Source organism: Strongylocentrotus purpuratus, unplaced genomic scaffold (assembly GCF_000002235.5).
Source record: "Strongylocentrotus purpuratus isolate Spur 01 unplaced genomic scaffold, Spur_5.0 spur5_scaffold_8, whole genome shotgun sequence".
NCBI classification, from domain to species: domain Eukaryota; kingdom Metazoa; phylum Echinodermata; class Echinoidea; order Camarodonta; family Strongylocentrotidae; genus Strongylocentrotus; species Strongylocentrotus purpuratus.
In genome coordinates this window covers 23,632,029-23,651,414 of record NW_022145614.1, presented here as the reverse complement: position 1 = coordinate 23,651,414, position 19,386 = coordinate 23,632,029, and the positions used below count along the sequence as shown (strand labels likewise).

Here is a 19,386-nt window from a genome sequence, read left to right as displayed (position 1 = left end):
CTTATCTTTTCCTACTCCTCCTTTTCATCTTTCTTTTTCTCTTCTTCTTCATCCTCCTCCTCCTCAAAATCAACCCCCCCCCCCTTCTTTCTCTGCGTTAAATCGGTGCATATGTCTCTTCGTGTGTGGGTTTTTTTGGGGGAGGGGGTCTCTATCAACTTTTCTTGGATATTATTTTCATTTACCAAGCGGTATAATCAGGTTTTTTGTTGTTGGTGCATATTTGAGGAATGTTTTCACTAAACACTTGATTCTAAAAGTTTAAACCAAATTAATGAAAAAGAAATTCAACTACTCATCATACCAGCACATCACAATGTGACTTAACCCCCTCAAGAACTATTGTATTGTAGCCCTGACGACACCGTGGATACAACATTCTTTTTCTTGACCTGTAGCCAAAACCAAGTGACATTAATGGATCAAGAAGAAGATAATTCTGACGGAACTGCAATAAATATTTATCAGGGTATAAGTCCGCAGAGAGCAAACTGTCAAGCCGTGTTCCAATTAGGCCTTCCCTCATGCAGGACCAGAATGCTAATGAGAAGAAATTCTGCATTTTAATGAATATGTGTAGTACAGCCTTCACCTAAGTGCTTCTGAAAGATTTTAATATATTATAAATTGTAATAAGGAATAATTATTTTTCTACTGAAATTGCACATCCATCTATTTAGAGTACTAGATAAGAAGTTCATATTGATATTATCAATAATTTTAAAAAATAGTGATGGTAGATTAGAGCAAAGTCTTTTCCTTTATATCTGGGGATCGTACAACTGTCACTACAGGGTTGTTAGCAGTGATTGTTACACGGTTGATAATAGATTGGTAAATAGTCTTCATCTGAAAATCGTGAATATTATCAGAATTTATAAATTTGAATTAATACAGACACATTTTTATTCCAACTTTCTTTTATATAAAGTTTTTATGACTTTACTTGCTTTTCATTATATGAAGATAAAACTTGTTTTTTGCATTAAGTAGTTCAAATCACTCTTGCCTTTTATTTGGTATACTGTTAGAAACAGAGTACTGTATATTCCAAATTAAAGTACACACGTACATGAAGATAATGGGGTCTGATGTTGAAGCGAAACTTTTGCCTTCTAGTTACGATGACTGAGCTCCGTAAAAGGTTAAATTCTTAGATTTCTTTGTCAAAGCGACCCCGCGAAGACCCTTGTGCAGAGTATGAACATTCCCTTGGGTGAATTACGTAAGTAAGGCTGAAGAGTTACGAGCAAATTATGAATCCCAGCATTGCTATTTCAGGGATGGCGCACCGTGGAGGCTAATTACAGGTATGTTACTGTTAGCAGCAGCCCAGCCCCGTAGGGAAATCGGTCCAATGTTTTATTGAGTTTTCTGCCTCACCGATAAACTTATTAGTGAACAGAGTTAATCACATAGGTTAAATATTAACAGTTAAGATAGAAATGACCTGCCTTATGTAACAAATTTAGTTAATGGATTATTTTAATCTCATCAGTGTCCTTTTATCTGTTACTAGCGATGTACCCAAAACAGTGCAATTCCAGGGCTGTTTAGACATTAAAGGGCCAAATTCAATGAAATGGGGGGAGGGCAGGAGAATGAATCGCTATGAATTTGCCCTTGTGCATTCAAGTCTTGTTTATGCATAAAACATACAGTATACATCAGTTTTAGCAGTTGATTCTTTCTTTTTTCAAATTAAAAAAAGTTGATTTGTGTGCCATCCACAAGCAGGTGAATTTCATAAGGCATAATTTTTATTACATGACTACTATTACAACAACAAAAATTGTGGCAGTTCGCCATGTCCTATAGAAATAAACTTGAATTTGGATGCATTTTTTAAATAGTTTTAGTAGAAAATATAGATTAACAACGTAGTTGAAATGAATATGGTATCCAAATTTATGGATTTGTGTACCAAATGTAAAAACAGGACGTGATCTGTTGTGTGGATTTGGATCATATAAAAGATGGTGGAAAGATTTTTAATCTCACAAAACACTTTATATCAGTTTTCACTATTTCTATGTATTGAAAGAGTATTCATGAATCAACACATTTTGGAAGAAGTAAGTTTACGAGGAAAAAATGAATCATATATGCGTGACTGCTGGCAAGAAGGCAGAATGTACGTTGTATCGTCACATATTAATTATGTAAACATGCCTAGGGTTAAGTACTTAATTAGAATGCTGCTCTGTATGCTGCCAGAACACACAGGGCGCTAATTGGACCTTGTATGTTAGGGCAAATGTGATTCCAAAAACATGGGGTATTTTTCTTGCCCTTGTTTAATAAGTGCTTCGCCTTGAAGGGGTGTGGAGTAGGGAGCAGTAGGGGGGAGAAGAAAAGGAGGGGTAGGGAAAGGAAGAGAGAGGGGGAAGGAGGGACGGAGTGAGGGAAAACATGAAACACTCATACCTCATATCGTCGCTGGTTTCACGAAGTGACGGTAGTGAAAAAAATTGCATTCACTTTGCGTGATGATTTTCCTCACTACCGTCACTTCGTGAAAACAAGGACGATATGTTACTTTTTGCGAGTGAATATGAGAACAGTATCGTTTGTGTTACCAGTAAATACATTTAGTATAATGCATCCAATGAGAGCAAAAGAGTGTGATATATATATTTGAACTCCTGTCCCACATGTTACAGTATATACAGTTGATGGATATTATTTTCCAATCCTTTACAAGAAAAGCAGTGTAAACAAACAGGCAGCATAATTCATGTGCACTTTAATAAATATGAAATAGTAAACAATTTCTGAAATATTTCTGGATGAGTTTAGCCTCCTGACCTTTAGCCCCAAAAAGCTCTCTATTTTGCATTCCGTGTAAAGTCATTAATGAAACTGTACACATATCGCTAGCGGTGGAGAGTAGAGTCATAAGCCTGAAATGTGACAAATTGCACTTCGAGAATTCCAGCGACTCTGGGTCAATCTGACCACACCGTGTTAGAGTGTGAAATTGTATTAATGCGGCCCAGGAGTCTTTTTATACTGTTTAATGGCTAGCAGCGATTGATAATGAGGTCGATAGCAACGTTGTATGACCCACCTGTTTCTCTTATCTATTTTTTGTTTGGGGGGGGGGTGGGGTGTAAGAAGTAGAAATGATAAGATATCTGATTAAAATCATGATTATATTTCCTCATATTATTTTCCTTGTATAATTTTAGTCTTTTGATTGTTTTTTCTAGCTGTTTATCTCTATATTTTTCCCACGCTTTCTATTTCTTTCAATTTGTCCTCTCGCACTTTATCTCTTAGAATTAGTCCTTTCCTTCCTCTCATCTCTCTCTCTCCTCTTTTTCTCCTCTTCTCTCTCTCTCTCTCGCTCTCTCTCTCTCTCTCTCTCTCTCTCTTTCAGACTCCTCTTTTACCCTTCTCAAGCTTCTTATAAAATGTAAAAAACCTAGCTACCCATCTATCCATCTATGTGCATCTGTTTGATCATCTGATCAATCTCTGAAGTTTATAAATTAGCTACCCTTCTCTGGTGTCTCCATATTCCTTAGAAAACAATTAATTGCTTAAAATTCTTGTCAAATTTCATAGGTTCTCTGTTTGGATTAGTCCCTGTATATTGTCTCTAAATATGTACCATACACAGACTTATTCTAGTTAGATCTTTTCTTGTATTCACATTTTGCAAATTCTAATGAGTCCATTGGGACTAATTATATATTGGTCATACCATTTGATAGTTGATGTGTAATAAGTATGATTCTATTCATGATGTTTCAAAAAATAAAACTGAGGGATCATTAGGAGAGATTTAACCTTTAATGATCAACATCATACATGCAATAAATAAAGGAGAGAGAGAGAGAGAGAGAGAGAGAGAGAGAGAGAGAGAGAGAGAGAGAGAGAGAGAGAGATGGGAGAAACTACTAAGCCTGCAGTATATGATGTAATAAGTGTTTTCATAAAGCGATCGTTGGATGTATACTTGGCTGTAATGTATGTATGATCACAGACACAATTTCGAGCTCATTAAGGAAGGATGCTGCATTGCACATTCTTTTGTGAGCTGCTTATGATATGTAATGAGAAGATATTAAATATAGAGATGAGTAGGAGTGGGGTTGAATAGTGTGTAGTCACATAGGATCAGCTCTTGCATGGAAATTTCATACGTTTAATCAGACAATTAATAATCTTTTGTATTCTTTGATAGCTGATAAAAGATCATATAATGGTGCACACAAATTAATATTATCAGACAATTAATTATATTTTGTATTCTTTGATAGGTAATAAAAGATGATATAATGGTGTACAAAATTTCATATTATCAGCTTTATTTTAGAAGAGTCTTACATGATATTGAAGAGCCCTTATAATGCACAATATGGATACATCATCATAGAAATTTACATTATACAATCTTTATGATGCATAATGAAAATAAATCATACACAATTTATCAAGGATTTCTTGTTTATAAATATGCTCAGTCTACGTAATAGGCAAAAGTATACTCAAGAAATATTAGAGACATGTTTGAAAGGTCATTAAGGCTTGTCAGGACATTGAAGTATATCTGTTAGTGTGGAGTATTGTTAAATTAACTTTGAGAGATGTATTATTGAAGAAATTATAATTATAGCTACCAGTAGTTGTTGATGAGGTGTTGAGTTGTTGGAGCACGTGCCTCGCTGGGTGTCCAGCAGAAATGCATCAAGTGACGAGTGACACTAATTGCTTCTTTTTGTGTGTGTGTGTGTGTGTGTGTGTGTGTTGGTTTTTGCTGTTAGCGTTAAAGTTTTAAAGTGTTCGTAGGCTTAAAATTTAAAACCCATCATGGTCTTTATAGAGCGAGAATGGCATTTTTCATATTCTTTAACGCAGAGGTAATGCCCTTTAGGTAAAAAAAAGTAAATGTCAGTTATTACTGACGAACTCAAACAATTTAGGAACTCACCAGATAATACTTTACTTCCTGCCACTAGCCATGGAGAGAAACTCAATATTTGCTCAAGCAAAATTTTCTGCAGGGATTATAAAGCTTATAAAATATGATTGGGTTAGGGATCTGGGCGCAACTCAGGTCGGTATTAGTGTCAGGTTTAGGGTTAGGTGTAGTGTAAGGTGTAATGTTTTGTCCACAGTTGACTGTTAGGACTTTGGTAGGTGTATGATACACTGATCCCAGAGCCATTGCCACTAGACCGTGTGACAGGTGTTATGCATGATTTATTGCAGATACAATGGAGAGGTTATTAAGGTCGTTTATGACATTAATTACTCTCCGTTGACGTATCATGTGATTATTGTTAATAGATATGAGAAAGGAGATATATATTGCTGACTAAGAACTGCTGAATTGACTCGATTAAGCTTGCCGCAGAGAACCTTACTATATGCATGAGGCCAAGGTTATCCAATAACAGAATATTTTTACAGTTTATTATAACAGTGAAATTGTGTCAGTTGAGAGCTTAAAGGACAACGACTCTTATCATTTAAACAGAGATAATATCTTTCTGGATCTCAAGTGACAGTTAAAGAATGACCTTTTTTTGTATGGTAGGTTGTCTTTAGTAGATGTGAATATATCAGGACAAATTAGAGGTACAATTTAACATTTGGACATAATCATGAAAGTACTAAAAATGTCTTCAGTTCATTTTGCAACAAGGTATTAAAAAAAGCAATATAGAAGTGACTGATGATAAGTAAGAGGGAAAAAGAATAATAGGGATTCTGCTTAATGTATAATACAAATAACTCTAAAACTAGGCTTATCTAAAACTGTAGATATCAAAACTTGAGGTATTTTGATAGAATTCCTTTCCTCATGTGTGATTTACAAATATCTCATTTAGAAACTATATATCTCTACGAGAATTTCCTACTCAATCTTTCTGCCCAAATAAATTTGGACTGACTTTGAGTCATCATTGTGAATGTCAAATCTTGCCTTTAAGATTGTAAAGGAGGAATAGGATACATAAATTGTGCTCTCTGTTACAGTTTCAGAAGCCACATTTTAATCAATAATTCACCCTAAGAAAAAGGCTGTCAAGGAATTCCTGCACAAAAACCGGAAAATTATAGCCATAGTGCCAGTGAAAATAATTTCAAAGCGGATGCTTAGAAACCGAGCAATGATTGAAAAGGGTGCAAAAAGAATGCATGAGACAGACAGAGAGAGCGAGAGGAGAATGAGGAGGAAGATGAGAAGAGGGAGAAGGGGAACGGGGTAGGATGACATGGAGATTGAATGGGGAACAAGGAGGAAGACAAAAAGAGCGAGTAGAGGAATGAGGAGGAAGACAAATAGATTGAAAGGAGACTGAGAAAGACAAAGAGCGAAAAGGCAAAGAGGGGGAAGAGAGAGAGAGAGAGTAAAAGGGGAATGAGGAGAAAGATGAAGAGAAAGATGAGAAGAGCGAGAGGGGGAACGGGGTAGGATGACAGGGAGATCAAATGGGGAACGAGGAGGAAGACCAAAAAAAACGTGAGTAGAGGAATGAGGAGGAAGACAAATAGATTGAAAGGAGACTGAGAAAGACAAAGAGCGAAAAGGCAAAGAGGGGGAAGAGAGAGAGAGAGAGTAAAAGGGGAATGAGGAGAAAGATGGGGAGAGAGAGAAAGGGGAATGAGGAGAAAGATGAAGAGAAAGAATGGGAGAGAGAGAGAGAGAGAGAGAGAAAGGGGAAAAAGGACAAAAACTTAGAGAACAAAAGGGACGAAGAAGACATAGAAGAGCAAATGGGGATGAGGAAAAAGGTCAGGGAGATAACAAGAAAAAGGAAGAGAGTAAAAGGGAACGAGGAAGAAAAAGGAGAGAGCGAAAGGAAAGCAAGGAGAAAGACGATAAGAGCGAAAAGGAAATGAGAGGTGGGTCAGGATGAGAATGATGGTTTGTAACGGAAGGGGGATGTGCATGGGTTCATGTTTATTATTGAAGTCACTGTATCAGGAACCTTTATGATTGCAATGAGGATTTCATTTCACTCTCCTGCTCTCATCTTATCCTCATGTCATATAGTCTTGTTTCAGACTTGGATGGGTTTTAATTGTGGAGATAGTTTTCAATATTATTTTTCTGCTTGCATTTAATGATGCATGAACAAAGAAATGTAATTGTTAAACTTGCCCTCTTGATTTACCAACATTACAGGAGACTTCTGCAAATAATTTCCATATTGCCCTTCCACTAAATGAGATGCAGTCTAGTAATGAGGTATGATGATATAATAGATAAAATGCTATCTAGTCTTTTTTAAAGTCTAGTCATTGGTAATAGACCTCTCAGTTTTATTGCATCCAGACATTGCCACAGACCCTGAACTAAAGAAAGTCTCTTTTCTCTAACTTACATCAGCTCTTTCAGCATTTTAAATACTTACGAAATCATGAAGCGGATGTTTCTTATAAACTGTTATAAAATGCCTGTTAAGTTATACCTTTTTTTTTAACAACGATTGATAAGAGGATATGAGTAATACAAAGTATTAAAGTTATTTTTTATCCTCTCAGAATTTCATTTCATTTTTAATCCTGACCGACTTTTGTTTTAATTTTCTGAGAAAACCGTACTTTTTGCTCACTGGCATGAAAATTATAATTTGCTTTCTTCCATGAAACTTGAGTCTAATATCCTCGAAGCAAATCATTTTCATTGGAAATGTTTCATAGTATTCTTAAAGTGATGATATGTGCATGATAATTTTCTAGTTGTAGGTAAGTACGAGATGAGCATGAATAGCATAAATATGAAGCTTAAAAGCAATGTCACATACTATCATGCCTCCATGGTACATGTATAATCACAGATATTGCATCACTGGGATATGGTGTCTCTAAATTGATAAGAGACCTGGGAAAAAGGAAATTGCTTTGCTGACCTAAGATAGATAATTTCATTAATGATTCAAGGACAGTTATTCCAAAATTATAAATTATAAAAAAGGGTTTTAGAGTGTAGGTAATCTAATTGGTGAGATTACAAGATGTGACCGTGCATCGTTCTTTCTTTCCTACCATACCTACCATGCAAAACAGTTCCTCTCAAAAAGTGATAATGCACAGGTAAGATGCATGTAACCATTTCTATGGCACGTACAAAGTTAAGATGCGATAAGTTCACATGCACATAGTTCAATAGGGCAAGGTCATAGATGCATGAGAAGGGTTATTATACCGTGTGACTGCTTACTTATGTGATGTCATTAAATACGGCAAATGGCTCTCAATTGAGACTCGGAGCATTTTCTTGGGTATGTTGCTAATTCCTTGACTCTATATTTATATTGCAGACTCATTTTATAAAAATCTAATTTTTAATGTTTTGAAGATTGTGCATTAGTAATGCAATAATAATAATAATATACTGTGTTGGTATAGAGCATATCACGTTATGATATAACAACTCTTTGGGCTTCCAAAGGACTTTGGATATTATTACCCAGGTTTAGCTCCAGCAACTGATTATCAACGATGATCACTTATGTTTGTGAATTGTGATAACATACTTTTATGAAACTGTATTTTCTCTTCTTTTAACTACCATTTCATCTTTATCTCACAATGTATTATAATTGTGCACACTCTCATTTGCCATGAGCCTGAGAAGTACATTAACTTTCATGTTATTTACACAAAGTTAATAACAGCTTTCTCAATGGATGTACTCCGCATCTGCATGCTATGACAACGGCGTTAAACATTCCTGTGTGCTTCTAAAGGCCATCTTAATCCAACCCAGAAAACATCCTGCATCTCTTTACGAGCGCTTTCACCTGGTATCATTTCTAGAAGAAACTCGATGAAAGAGCCGCTGACCCATATCGGGGGGGGGGGGGGGGGGGGGGGGGCAGCAAACACCAATCCCATGGCAATAACCAAAAAAATTTGAAGACGAGAATAAATGTCGTTGCTGGCTGCCCTTTATTTTCCACTAATGCATACTCCAGAGAAATAGGTTTTCATAACATACGTTTCTTTGAGACTGCGCAATACAAAGAAATGGGTCTTTTCCTAACGTACCCTCCTTGAAAGTGATGAATGAAAAATTGTGAATTCTTAAGGATAAGGAGCAGTCATGATTGTATGAATGGGGGATGCAAGGTCTTTCAATTCAGAGAGTACTAGTATAGTAGTACTAATATTTGATAGCAGGAATATATGAGATATGAGTATACGATAGCAGTTGAAGCCTTGAAGGAGTGGGGCATGATAATATGTTGGGCATTTTTAGCGATGAGACGAGCATAAAAGGGTTGTTTTGGCTGTGGCGTGCCTCATTATTCTAAGAAAAGCATTTACATTCTGCTTTTAAATGTATGTGACATTTGATCTGTGACCATAACATTACAGTCTGCTACGTGATAAGAAATGTCTAGTGGCATGACAGACAGAAATGATACCTTGTAGCATTTTCAATATTCTATGCAGTTTATCTGTTTATCCATTTTCACCATTGTTCATCCCCCTTCTCAATATTTCTCTCTCTCTCTCTCTCTCTCTCTCCCTTTCCTTATTTTTTCCTCTCTTTATCTCTTTTCCTTCTCTTCTTTTTTCTCTCTTTCTCTCTTCCTCTCTCTATCTCCTCTCTTTTCACTGTTATGAAGAAAAAAATGGATTACATTGATTTTGTATGTAATGTTTGTTTTCAAATCTATAGAGATCTGTCACAAAGGTGAAACCATAATCAAAGGGTTAATTGAGATCTAGATTTTTAAGAAATGTTGTATTTGCTTGAGGTATATAAAGATCAGGTAAAAGCGAGTGAGGTGTAATCGAGCTAAGAAAGAAAATAATGTGCAATTGAGATTTAAAATCAAAAATAGCTTTCTGCAACAGCTTTATTTTATATTAATGCCATGAAGAAGAATTATTAAAAATAAGTACTCCAACTTCCCATTTATGTTCCTAGATAATGTAATTGTTGTAATCCAATTTTGAAATAAATTTGCGTGTTTGAGATGTACATAAGTCTACATATGTGAAAACCAATAATGCAATCACACTGATGAATTGATGAGGGTAATTATGAGGAGAGAGATAGTAGGAGGTAATGGATTTGACCTGACAAAACCATCAGCATTAATATACTTTTTGTATATATGTGACCAGGGAGTGAAGAATATTTTTGGGCCTGGTGTTTTTGAATGAATGACTTTTTGCTATTGAGAAGCATAGGGAAATGTGGCGTTGTGTTAAGATGTGCCCAAAATGCCAAAGGTAGAAATATAATAAGGCAGAACAAAAATATTGTCAGCTGAGAGATAGAAAGTGTTAAGTTGTATACTGAGTAAATCAATAATCAATAGTAAATCAATAATGATAAATAAAAAAATATAAAAAAAAAAAAAATCGATTTTTAGCAACTGTCCACCAAAAAGGTGTATTCTAATCTCAATTGCATTAACTCCATCACAAAGATCACTTGAAGTGAGTTTACATGGAGTTAATAGCTTTCTCAGCAGATTATTCAAGTATTCAAGTATTCAATTTTATTTCACATCTCTTTAAAAAAAACACATTAAAAGATATACAAACAAATCATTATTTAAAACAATATAAATACATACAAAAAACATTCATTTACATTGTACTGATGAAATAAGGATGAAGGGTGGAGGATGTGGGGGATCAACAAAGGCCATTGGCCTGTCAAGGTTGATCCCCTATATTTCCACCCTTCAAGAGAAATACATTATACAAAACATAAAAAATAAAAACAATCAAACAAACAGATAATATAACATAGCATAATCACATAAAAAACACAACATAATTATTTACATAAATCACATAAAAGGCAATTAGATCAAATAAAACTACTCACAATTAAGAAGATAACATTTATATTTTTTCCTGAATGTAAAAACAGTGGATATTTCTTTTAATACGTTTGGCAACTCATTCATTATATTAGGATAGGGGTAGTATATCATCTGTTTAGAGCCAGAATGCTGTTAACTATATTTGTTAAAGAATATATTAGTTAATGCCATTTGAGCTCCAAACAGATAACATATACCTACCATGATTTGGTGAAATAGTACGGCAAATGGTCATACAGATACATCATAAGACATTTGTAGAAGCACCAAGTTTACCCGTTTTGCTTTTTAGGCATGTCATATTTATGTCTACATTTCACATTAGCTAATGTGTTCACCCGAGAGAAAAAGCTCATCTTTTCCTAGGTCATGTTCAAATGAGAAGAATTCCTTCCCTGGAAACCTGTCAAGTCTGATTGAATAGCTGTCAATAAGCGAGAATGAGCGATCACTCCATGTAAGAGTGTGATGAAACAGAGCAGGCTTTGCCTGTAAGCTGCGGGAGCTGGGAAAGACAGTTGAATGTTGAACCATGTAGTTGAAACAAATCAATTAACTCGGATATAAAGTGAGGCAGAACTGACGATAAATGTAAAAGATAGCGAAGAAGGGGTAGAAGAAGTAAAAACTAAAGAAAAAAGGAGGAAGGCAGGGCATGAGGGAGAACGGAAGAAGAGATGGAGGTGAAGGAAAGGGAAGTGAATGAGAGTGTATAATTAATAGAAGTAGCAGAAGAAGTAGACATAGACGTATAGGGTAGAGGTAGTAGGAGGAAGAGGAGAACGAGATGACAAATGACAAAGAAGGAGTAGAAGAAGAAGGAGGAGGAGGAGGAGGGAGGGGGAGAGGAGGAGGAGGAGGAGGAGGAGGAGGAGGATATAAGAATTAAACAATTTTATGGCTCAAAATAAGAAGAACGATATGATGGAAAGCAAGGAGATGAAAAAGAAAGAGAGAAAATGTTTAAAAAAATGAAGGATTAAATATGAGGATAGGTGTAATTAATTGGAAAATGAAAACCTGAGAATGATAATGCTTCTCCTTTCCACAGTTCACTTGTGCTGTATTGACGATTCACATGAACACAAACTTAACAAAATAATGGTTCCACCGTTTTCTGACCACTATATGACTTCCTCACTGCTATTCCCCAGTCTTTCTTCAATCACCTAGTGTAAATATCTCTGACCCATATCTCTAATAAACCGCAAATATTATCACCCTGCACAGAGATATCGGAGGATACGCTAAGTATGCGTAATACGGGCCGATTCGTACAATCATACGGTGCCCCCACGAGACAAGCAGACAGAATGAGGGTTGCGTGGTATGATATGCACGGATCAATACCACAAGGGAAATATAGGTTGCTAACTGAATCCGAAACTGTGTCAACCCCCCAGCTATAAAACACTTGCGTTGCTGAGTATGTTTTCGTAGTGAGAATGAGGCTGTCGGTCTTTCTTGAATGAATTAGAAGGAGATCAAAATAAGAGCTATTCGCAGAAGATGGTGTTTCACTGGTTATTGAACATTTCTTGGGGATGGATTTAACACTGATATGTCACCATCCTGGATTTTGCCAATGGTGTTTTTTCTGTCAAGTATCAACCAGTGACATGTTTTAGGATTTCCAAAGTAGGGCATTGCAGAAAATCACCAAAGTTAGGACAGATTATGCTATCCGAGAGTGCATCATTTATCCAGCTTGCTCAAATAGGCAAAACAATGGAGGTAGTTTTAAATCTCAGATCACTTCATTGAGTGGCTCCCTCACTTGACTTTCAGCCGACTTTTTTTTTTTACAAATTTCAACCCTTTTATATTGAAGAATAAAATGGACTTCATTGCTTTCTACCCCCTTTGATCATTTTCTCTGAAATAGGTGTATTCCAGGAGGTCCTTTCTTTTGAAGTTTTAGGTCATCTGTGCAAACCCAGAAGGAAGTTTATTCTGTGTATAAGTATATGAGTTAATGCCCTTGTGGATTCAAACAGACAACCTCTTCTCATAAAGAAGTGACATTATGCCTGTTACTTTTCTGCAATGAAAAAGGGTTCAGATATATGCTCCAGTGTCAATTGCTCCAGGCTTTTGTTGTTGTCATGGATACAGGATTAGGATTACAGTTGGGTGTTATATTAGGCTTGAGGTAAGGGTTAGCATTATGTACAAATGTGTAGTGTTTGGTTCAGGGACTTAGTTTAGTTATTTGGCCAGTGCAAGTTATTGCCCATGAAGCGATTGGCTATAGAAAATGTGTCATGCAGACAAAAAAGCGGTATAATAGAACTTCAGGTTTCCTCTAGAGATAGAGATATCCAGTTAACAACTAAATCATCATGAGTATATGAAAAATTGATTTGTCCTGATGTATATTTCTTGAGAATGTGACGTGTTAAAGTTTACATCTATAAATATTCAGCAAAGGCCCTAATTTAACCAGTCCACCTTTCATTCTTGAGTTAAGAAACTCACAACAAACATCAAACTGAAAAGGGGTACAAATAACTTAGTTCTTAACTGTAAATATCCAGTGGATACATACATAGAGCTAGTTACCACATCATCTTTTGCTCTCATATCCGCTCATGCCAGCTGTGTTTGCCTAATAAAAAAGGAGCGTGAGGATAAAAAGGACATAAAGTTTTTTAAACACTGATTACAGAAAGAAGCGTTATGTACATTGCCCTTTGGTGACAAGAAGATGTAAGTTACTCATTGAACAAATGGCACCTTGCTTGATGATGAAGAGACAGCAAAACAACAACAAACATGTGCATTTTTGTATTCTTTTTATTTGTTATAGTCATGCCCTTTACAACAAGTTCACGACAGACTCTACTGGTCCACGAGTTTCATCCTCTGCTATGCTATGACCCCCCCCCCCCCCTTTTTTTTGTTGGGGGGGGGGGTGGAGTAAAATTTAGAAATATATGAGACGTAATTGCTTCCCTTTGGTTTATTTAGGGTAACAAACAGGAGGCATGTTAGTACTCAGGCGGGTTAAGGACTTTTTAAAATCCATTAATCTTCATAATATGGGCAATTTGTCTGCACTTGTGGTTTTATTGTCTGCCTGCAAGAGACAAAGTGTTAACTTAATATTTGCCCCCATACTTAGCAGAGACACTTATGATAAACCTACACTCCTGAGTTTGTACTGATGGAGTGCAATAAAGAAGAGATGGTCAAGCCTGCTTTAGTGACCACCTGTCTATAAAGACCACTTCTTTTTGGTGTGAAATAGGGCATCCATTATATGTAAAGCACCTGTTATGTATCGAGTCAGGCAAGCTTTATTGTTGGGGTTACATTATCTGTACATCTTTTAAGCATGCTGCAGTGGTGACCTGTAAAGAAAGACCACCTCTCTGGAATGACCACATCTTTGTATCATAGTACTGAAGTAAAACTCTGAGTAAAGTTGCCATTCTTTAAATTTCAAGAGCATTACTTACATACAAGTTGTTACCTTACCTGATAATCAATTTCAATGATTTAGAAGTGACTCCAAAGTGTTATCACCAGCAAAAGTAGTATTGAAAGCATAAAGCAAAATGATATTGATTAATTAATGATAAATAAATTAGAAAATCACACCAGAAAATTAATTGCATTATTTTGCACACAGATGTTAAATTATCTGTCTGACTTAATATAGTAGGTTACTATCTACCTTAGATCTTGAAATGAAGTGTATAGGCTTTGGGATCTTGTCTTATTCTTTCAAGCTCTCAATATTATTGAGTCAAGGTCAGTTGATCTACTCTAGATTTTGTTTGTATGCACCCACATACTACCAGGGTGTTCTATTTTCTTCTCTCATCGTTAGACTCATTTTCTTGGAGAGCAATGAGACATAAAAATCTTGCACTGAGGTCTGATATGATTCTAAACATGTTGTTACATTAAAAAATTTGTGTTTCTGTGAGGGGGGGGGTGTATTTTTGTACATATGGCTTCAATTTACAACTCATTACTCTATTAAGGCTCCTTAATGCAGAGCTGAGAGATGATTGATATCTTATTGGTAATTTTCAGCAACATTTGCTTCTGGCTTTATTTCATCAAGACAAATTATTTGATTAAGACTCTATTTAGGTGTAGAGTTAGGTTAATGGTTCAGAGTAGTGTTTGGTCTAGGGTTGGAGTTAAGAATTTGATTAGTTTAAAAAATCGGCTAGGATGCAACTCTCCATGGACTTTGTGACTACGAAACCTATAATCATCAAGAATGAAATATCATGCTTTAGTCTCTCACATGCAGTCATAGTTCTTTTTTCTTTTAATCATCCTGAGTTAAACAACATATATTTACTTCTCACACTCTCTAACATGTGCATTAAAACCCATATCAAGCTGGCATCCCGCCAACAGGGGGCTAAAGCTTTTGATGGATGCAGTTCTATTTTTCTTACATCCCTCCTAATTACAATGGAAGAGAGAAACTCATCAATGCTCTGTCTCTCTCCTGCTCTGCTGTGTTGCTCCTCCTCTCTTCATGTTGATGTTGCCTGGGAGCTATCATTTGGATAAATTGTATTCTTTGTGTCCCCATTAACGAGTGATTAAAGATGTGATCGTCTCGTAAGACTGGAGACTGATGATGTCTGGGGTGTCTCTTAATGTATCCTTGCTTTCCTTTTAAAGCTTAAAGCCCATTTACAATTTCAGTATGAACCCCCCCCCTTTCTTTATAAATATATATATATATATATATATATATATTTTCACCAGATTCCTTTTATTTTAGTTGATAAAGGGTGAGATCATAGGGATTTTAATACAGTGAAGTCTATTTTCTCTTCTCAAGTGGAATTTGAAAGAAACAAGTATTGGACCATTATTTATAAATCCTGCCTGGGGCATAACTCCAACTTACAACTGACCCATGTATGGAAGCCTGTATGGAGAGCTGTATGTCTACAATTTTTGTTATGACTCTATATGCCTGTCTTCATCAGACCGAAGTTACAAAATAACCCACTTTTTTCAGCGTATAGGAAATGCTTTGTGAGGAGCCAAGAGCGGGGTCAGATCTTTGTGATTGGCTTAGTAGCCTTAGTTTGATATTATTTTCAGAGAAGTACACTGAAATTTATTGGAAGTCACGGACAGAACATAAAGAATTATTGCTCAGATATCTATTTATACAAGGAGGATTATATGAGGCTATGGTTAGGTTATGATATTGACTCTGGAGTCTGGAGCATGTGGCGTAGAACCCTTAAAATTTAAAGTCCAATATTTTTGTCTTGGAAAAATTCTGAAATAAAAGTGTCTTCTTATAGTGTGTATTAATGTTGTGTCAGGAAAGCAGTAACTTGATATATAATGTTTTTACCCTTCAAGTTAGAGAATAATAAATTATAATACCTTTTCCCTGGTTTATTAGGCAAAATTAATCCAAATGATCATGGACAGCAAGGAAACCAAGAAAAGCAAGTGCAAGAGAAATATCGAAACTGAAATTGTACTGTTGTTTTTTAGAATTACAACTGTTTTTGCCTTCATGCATTTTGAAAGGCACTTACAAGATAAAGGGGAAAAGAGAAACTGATTTTCTCCTTTAAATTTATGGAAATCAATAAACACATATTGTCTGATTGTTCCATTTTTTTCTCCTTCAAACACCTTTTGGATTCATGTGAGCACCATTCATTTGTTTTCATTTTAAGTTGTTCGAACAAATCAAATATCATCTGTTGAGAGCCAGATGGGTTTTAACTCATGAAGTTTAACACAGAGCTAATGCCCTTCTGGCTCTCAACAGAATGAAGTGTGTCAAGTATGCATTGGTTGTAGGGATTCTTGATGTCATATCCTGTTGTTCCATTCCATGAAAACCTACAATTTTGCTTGATGTAAGAAATATCTGCTATTCTTGGGGTTGTTTTCAATTTTCGGACTCGTTTTATAATTTTACCATTCTTAGCTCATTGCAAGTGTACAATACTTCAAGGTGGAGTCAGTTATGTAGCTACAGTGGGACATGGTGGGGTATATAATGCCCTCCCCAATCAAAGTGCCAAAAGTAAAGGGAAAACAACAAGGAAAGAGAGAGAGAAAGGAAGAAGGGAAGGTCGATGTGAACCCCCTCCCACACCTTCCCCCCACTCTATGTCGTTTTTTTTTCTTCTATTTAATTTAACCTAATATTTCCCTTGCATCCCCCATTTTGTGATATTTTACAAGTATTCCTCCTCTTCCAAACCCCCCCCCCCCCTGTACTATTTTGTCTGCCGTGGATTACAATTATTTTCTTGCGTATTGCTCTTTCTCTGTTTCCATCTCTGATTCTTCATTCATTAGTGAAACAGCCTTTAGCTCTTCTTGATCCCTAGGTTTGATTTTGTGAGATCTGTAGTCATACTAACTTGTAGAGGATAGTCAGAGTGAGCTAGTGAAACTCACAAACACAAATCCAGAGCTGTGACAAAATTGGTAGACTTTTGGTATCAGCTTCTTGTGCCAGATTCTCACCGGGTGTGGAACTGTAAATCTTTTTCTTTTTCTCTTTATTTTCTCTCTCTTCGTCTCCTTATTTCTCTTGCTTGCTTTCTCCCTCTCACTTTCTCTCATCTCTCTCCTCCTTTTCTCCTCTTTTCACCTATAAACACTTCTTTGTTTTTACCAGCTTCTTGCATACACAACCCTTCTCTCAGGGAATCTTTTTGTGTGCCATCTATCAAGGTTCCCTGCCTCCTGTTTTACCCTCTGACAACCGTACACTTCAAGGCTTGTCTGAAATCTGCTATCTTCATTGAAACATTAATCCTCCCAGCTCCCAGTTAGTAAACTATTCCCTCTTGATTTTCCATGCAACTTTTTGACAATGTGTCACTCCAAGCCGCATTGCTTCCACACTCTCTCTAATGACTGGCTTTCCACTGTTTATTCTCCCCCTCAGATATAAAACTCATCTCTGCCTCATCCCGAGCCCATCCAGAGGGAAGAAAGTACAAAGAGCTTGTGTTTCCCACCCATGGCAGAGATTACAACCTACATCTCAATCTCGTAAACTGATGGCATTCCAGGCCGCTCGGTGATCATACTACGACGGACGATGAGGAGAGAGAGGAGCGTATAACACCTCTGCTTGGCAGCGAGTGGTGGCGTGCTGTAACCTGACTCTTCACGCCGCAGAAACAAGATAAAATCCTCATCAGCAGCAGTTGTCTCGTGTCATCGGCTCTTCCCTCCCTCGCAGATTGTGCCTCCACTATTCCTGCTCCGCAGGTGATGGTGGGGAAGCGAGACGTGTGCCTGCTGCCATTTAGAAATCATAGACCCCTGTAAGTGTGGGTTAATTTATTGGATGTAGCAGTAGGATACAGAGAAAGGATTGAAACATTCATGTGATGTGACAAGAACATGGTGTTGGTCATCTAGATACACGATCTGTGATCAGCTGCTGAGTCGTGTGGCATACACTATAGCTTCTGACTTTCACTGCATGTTTATGGGAGGCTCGAGGAGGAAATATCCAGCATTCTCTAAATGTTGTGTCTTTGGATGTGCCAGATTTGATGACAGATTGAGACAGCGCGAAACCAAACAACATTGAATCATTCCACACCTCAACGTGAGAATGAGAGAACGGGGGTGAAAGTAAAACAAGAAACTCTGCAAACAAAGCCTGTTTTCTCTCCATCCCTCGCTGGTCTGAGAATCTCCGCGAGACGTTCAGCAAAGCGTTCCATTCTCCTCTCTCGTTCAGATGCAAGCGATGAAACGCTCTGTCAACGCTGGCTGCTGAGTTGTGTGCACTGGACTGACCACCGCGCCAAAATTCAGCATGGAATTACCACAATCTCCAGTCCGGCCATTTCTTTAGAGATCAGAGTTTGCTGATAATACGATTGACCAACGGCAAACATGGAGGCGATGGAAATGATGGAGATGATGATGATGGTAGGATCGGGAAGAAAGAGGTGGAAAAGATGGAAGAGATCTTGGTTTGTTCTTCGAGTCGTAGCCATCTGTTTGATGTTGCTTGTGGGTGATGTCGTAGCGACCATTGTCAACACACCTGAGCCTATAGAAGGTAGGCACTTCTCATTATTACTTTCTTCAATAAGCCGTTTTTTTTATTCTGTCATGTTTTCTTCTTATTGTATACTAAGCCCTAGAAAACCCTGGAGTAATTCAAAAGTGTATTTTGTAAAAAAATCAAATCATATTCAACAGGTAACGGAATGGTTCTTTTTTTCAGGAATGTTTTTCACAGACTCTACTGTTTTTTAATTTCTTCTTATATATTTGTCTTTGTGTCTTCCTCAAGTTTTGCATACAATAAGTGGGCAGAGAGATATCACATTTATTTCCTAGATTACGCACATCATCAAACTCTACTAAAGATACTGCACATTTGAAGCATAAATATTTTCCTCTTCTTTCATTGATTTCTGTCTGATACATGCTTATTTTATAACAGCTTTCAACATTCAGTTTATCTCAAACCATTTTTTTTCTGATTTGAGAAGAAATGTATAAATTATTTTGTTTGAAATTGAAAAGACTGTTATCCTTATGTTGACAGAAAAGTGATGTCATATGAAACATGCTC

General features: G+C 36.6%; 1 protein-coding gene across 1 annotated transcript in view; it reads left to right on the top strand.

Annotated features, from left to right (window-relative positions):
• The first annotated feature begins 17,988 nt into the window (after positions 1-17,988).
• LOC115918373 (scavenger receptor cysteine-rich domain superfamily protein-like) overlaps positions 17,989-19,386 on the top strand; it is a 33,836-nt gene continuing 32,438 nt past the window's right edge. The window contains exon 1 of the mRNA XM_030975558.1: positions 17,989-18,864. Coding sequence (XP_030831418.1) covers positions 18,696-18,864 — 169 coding nt within the window. The 5' untranslated portion in view covers positions 17,989-18,695. The remainder of the gene's footprint in view (positions 18,865-19,386) is intronic.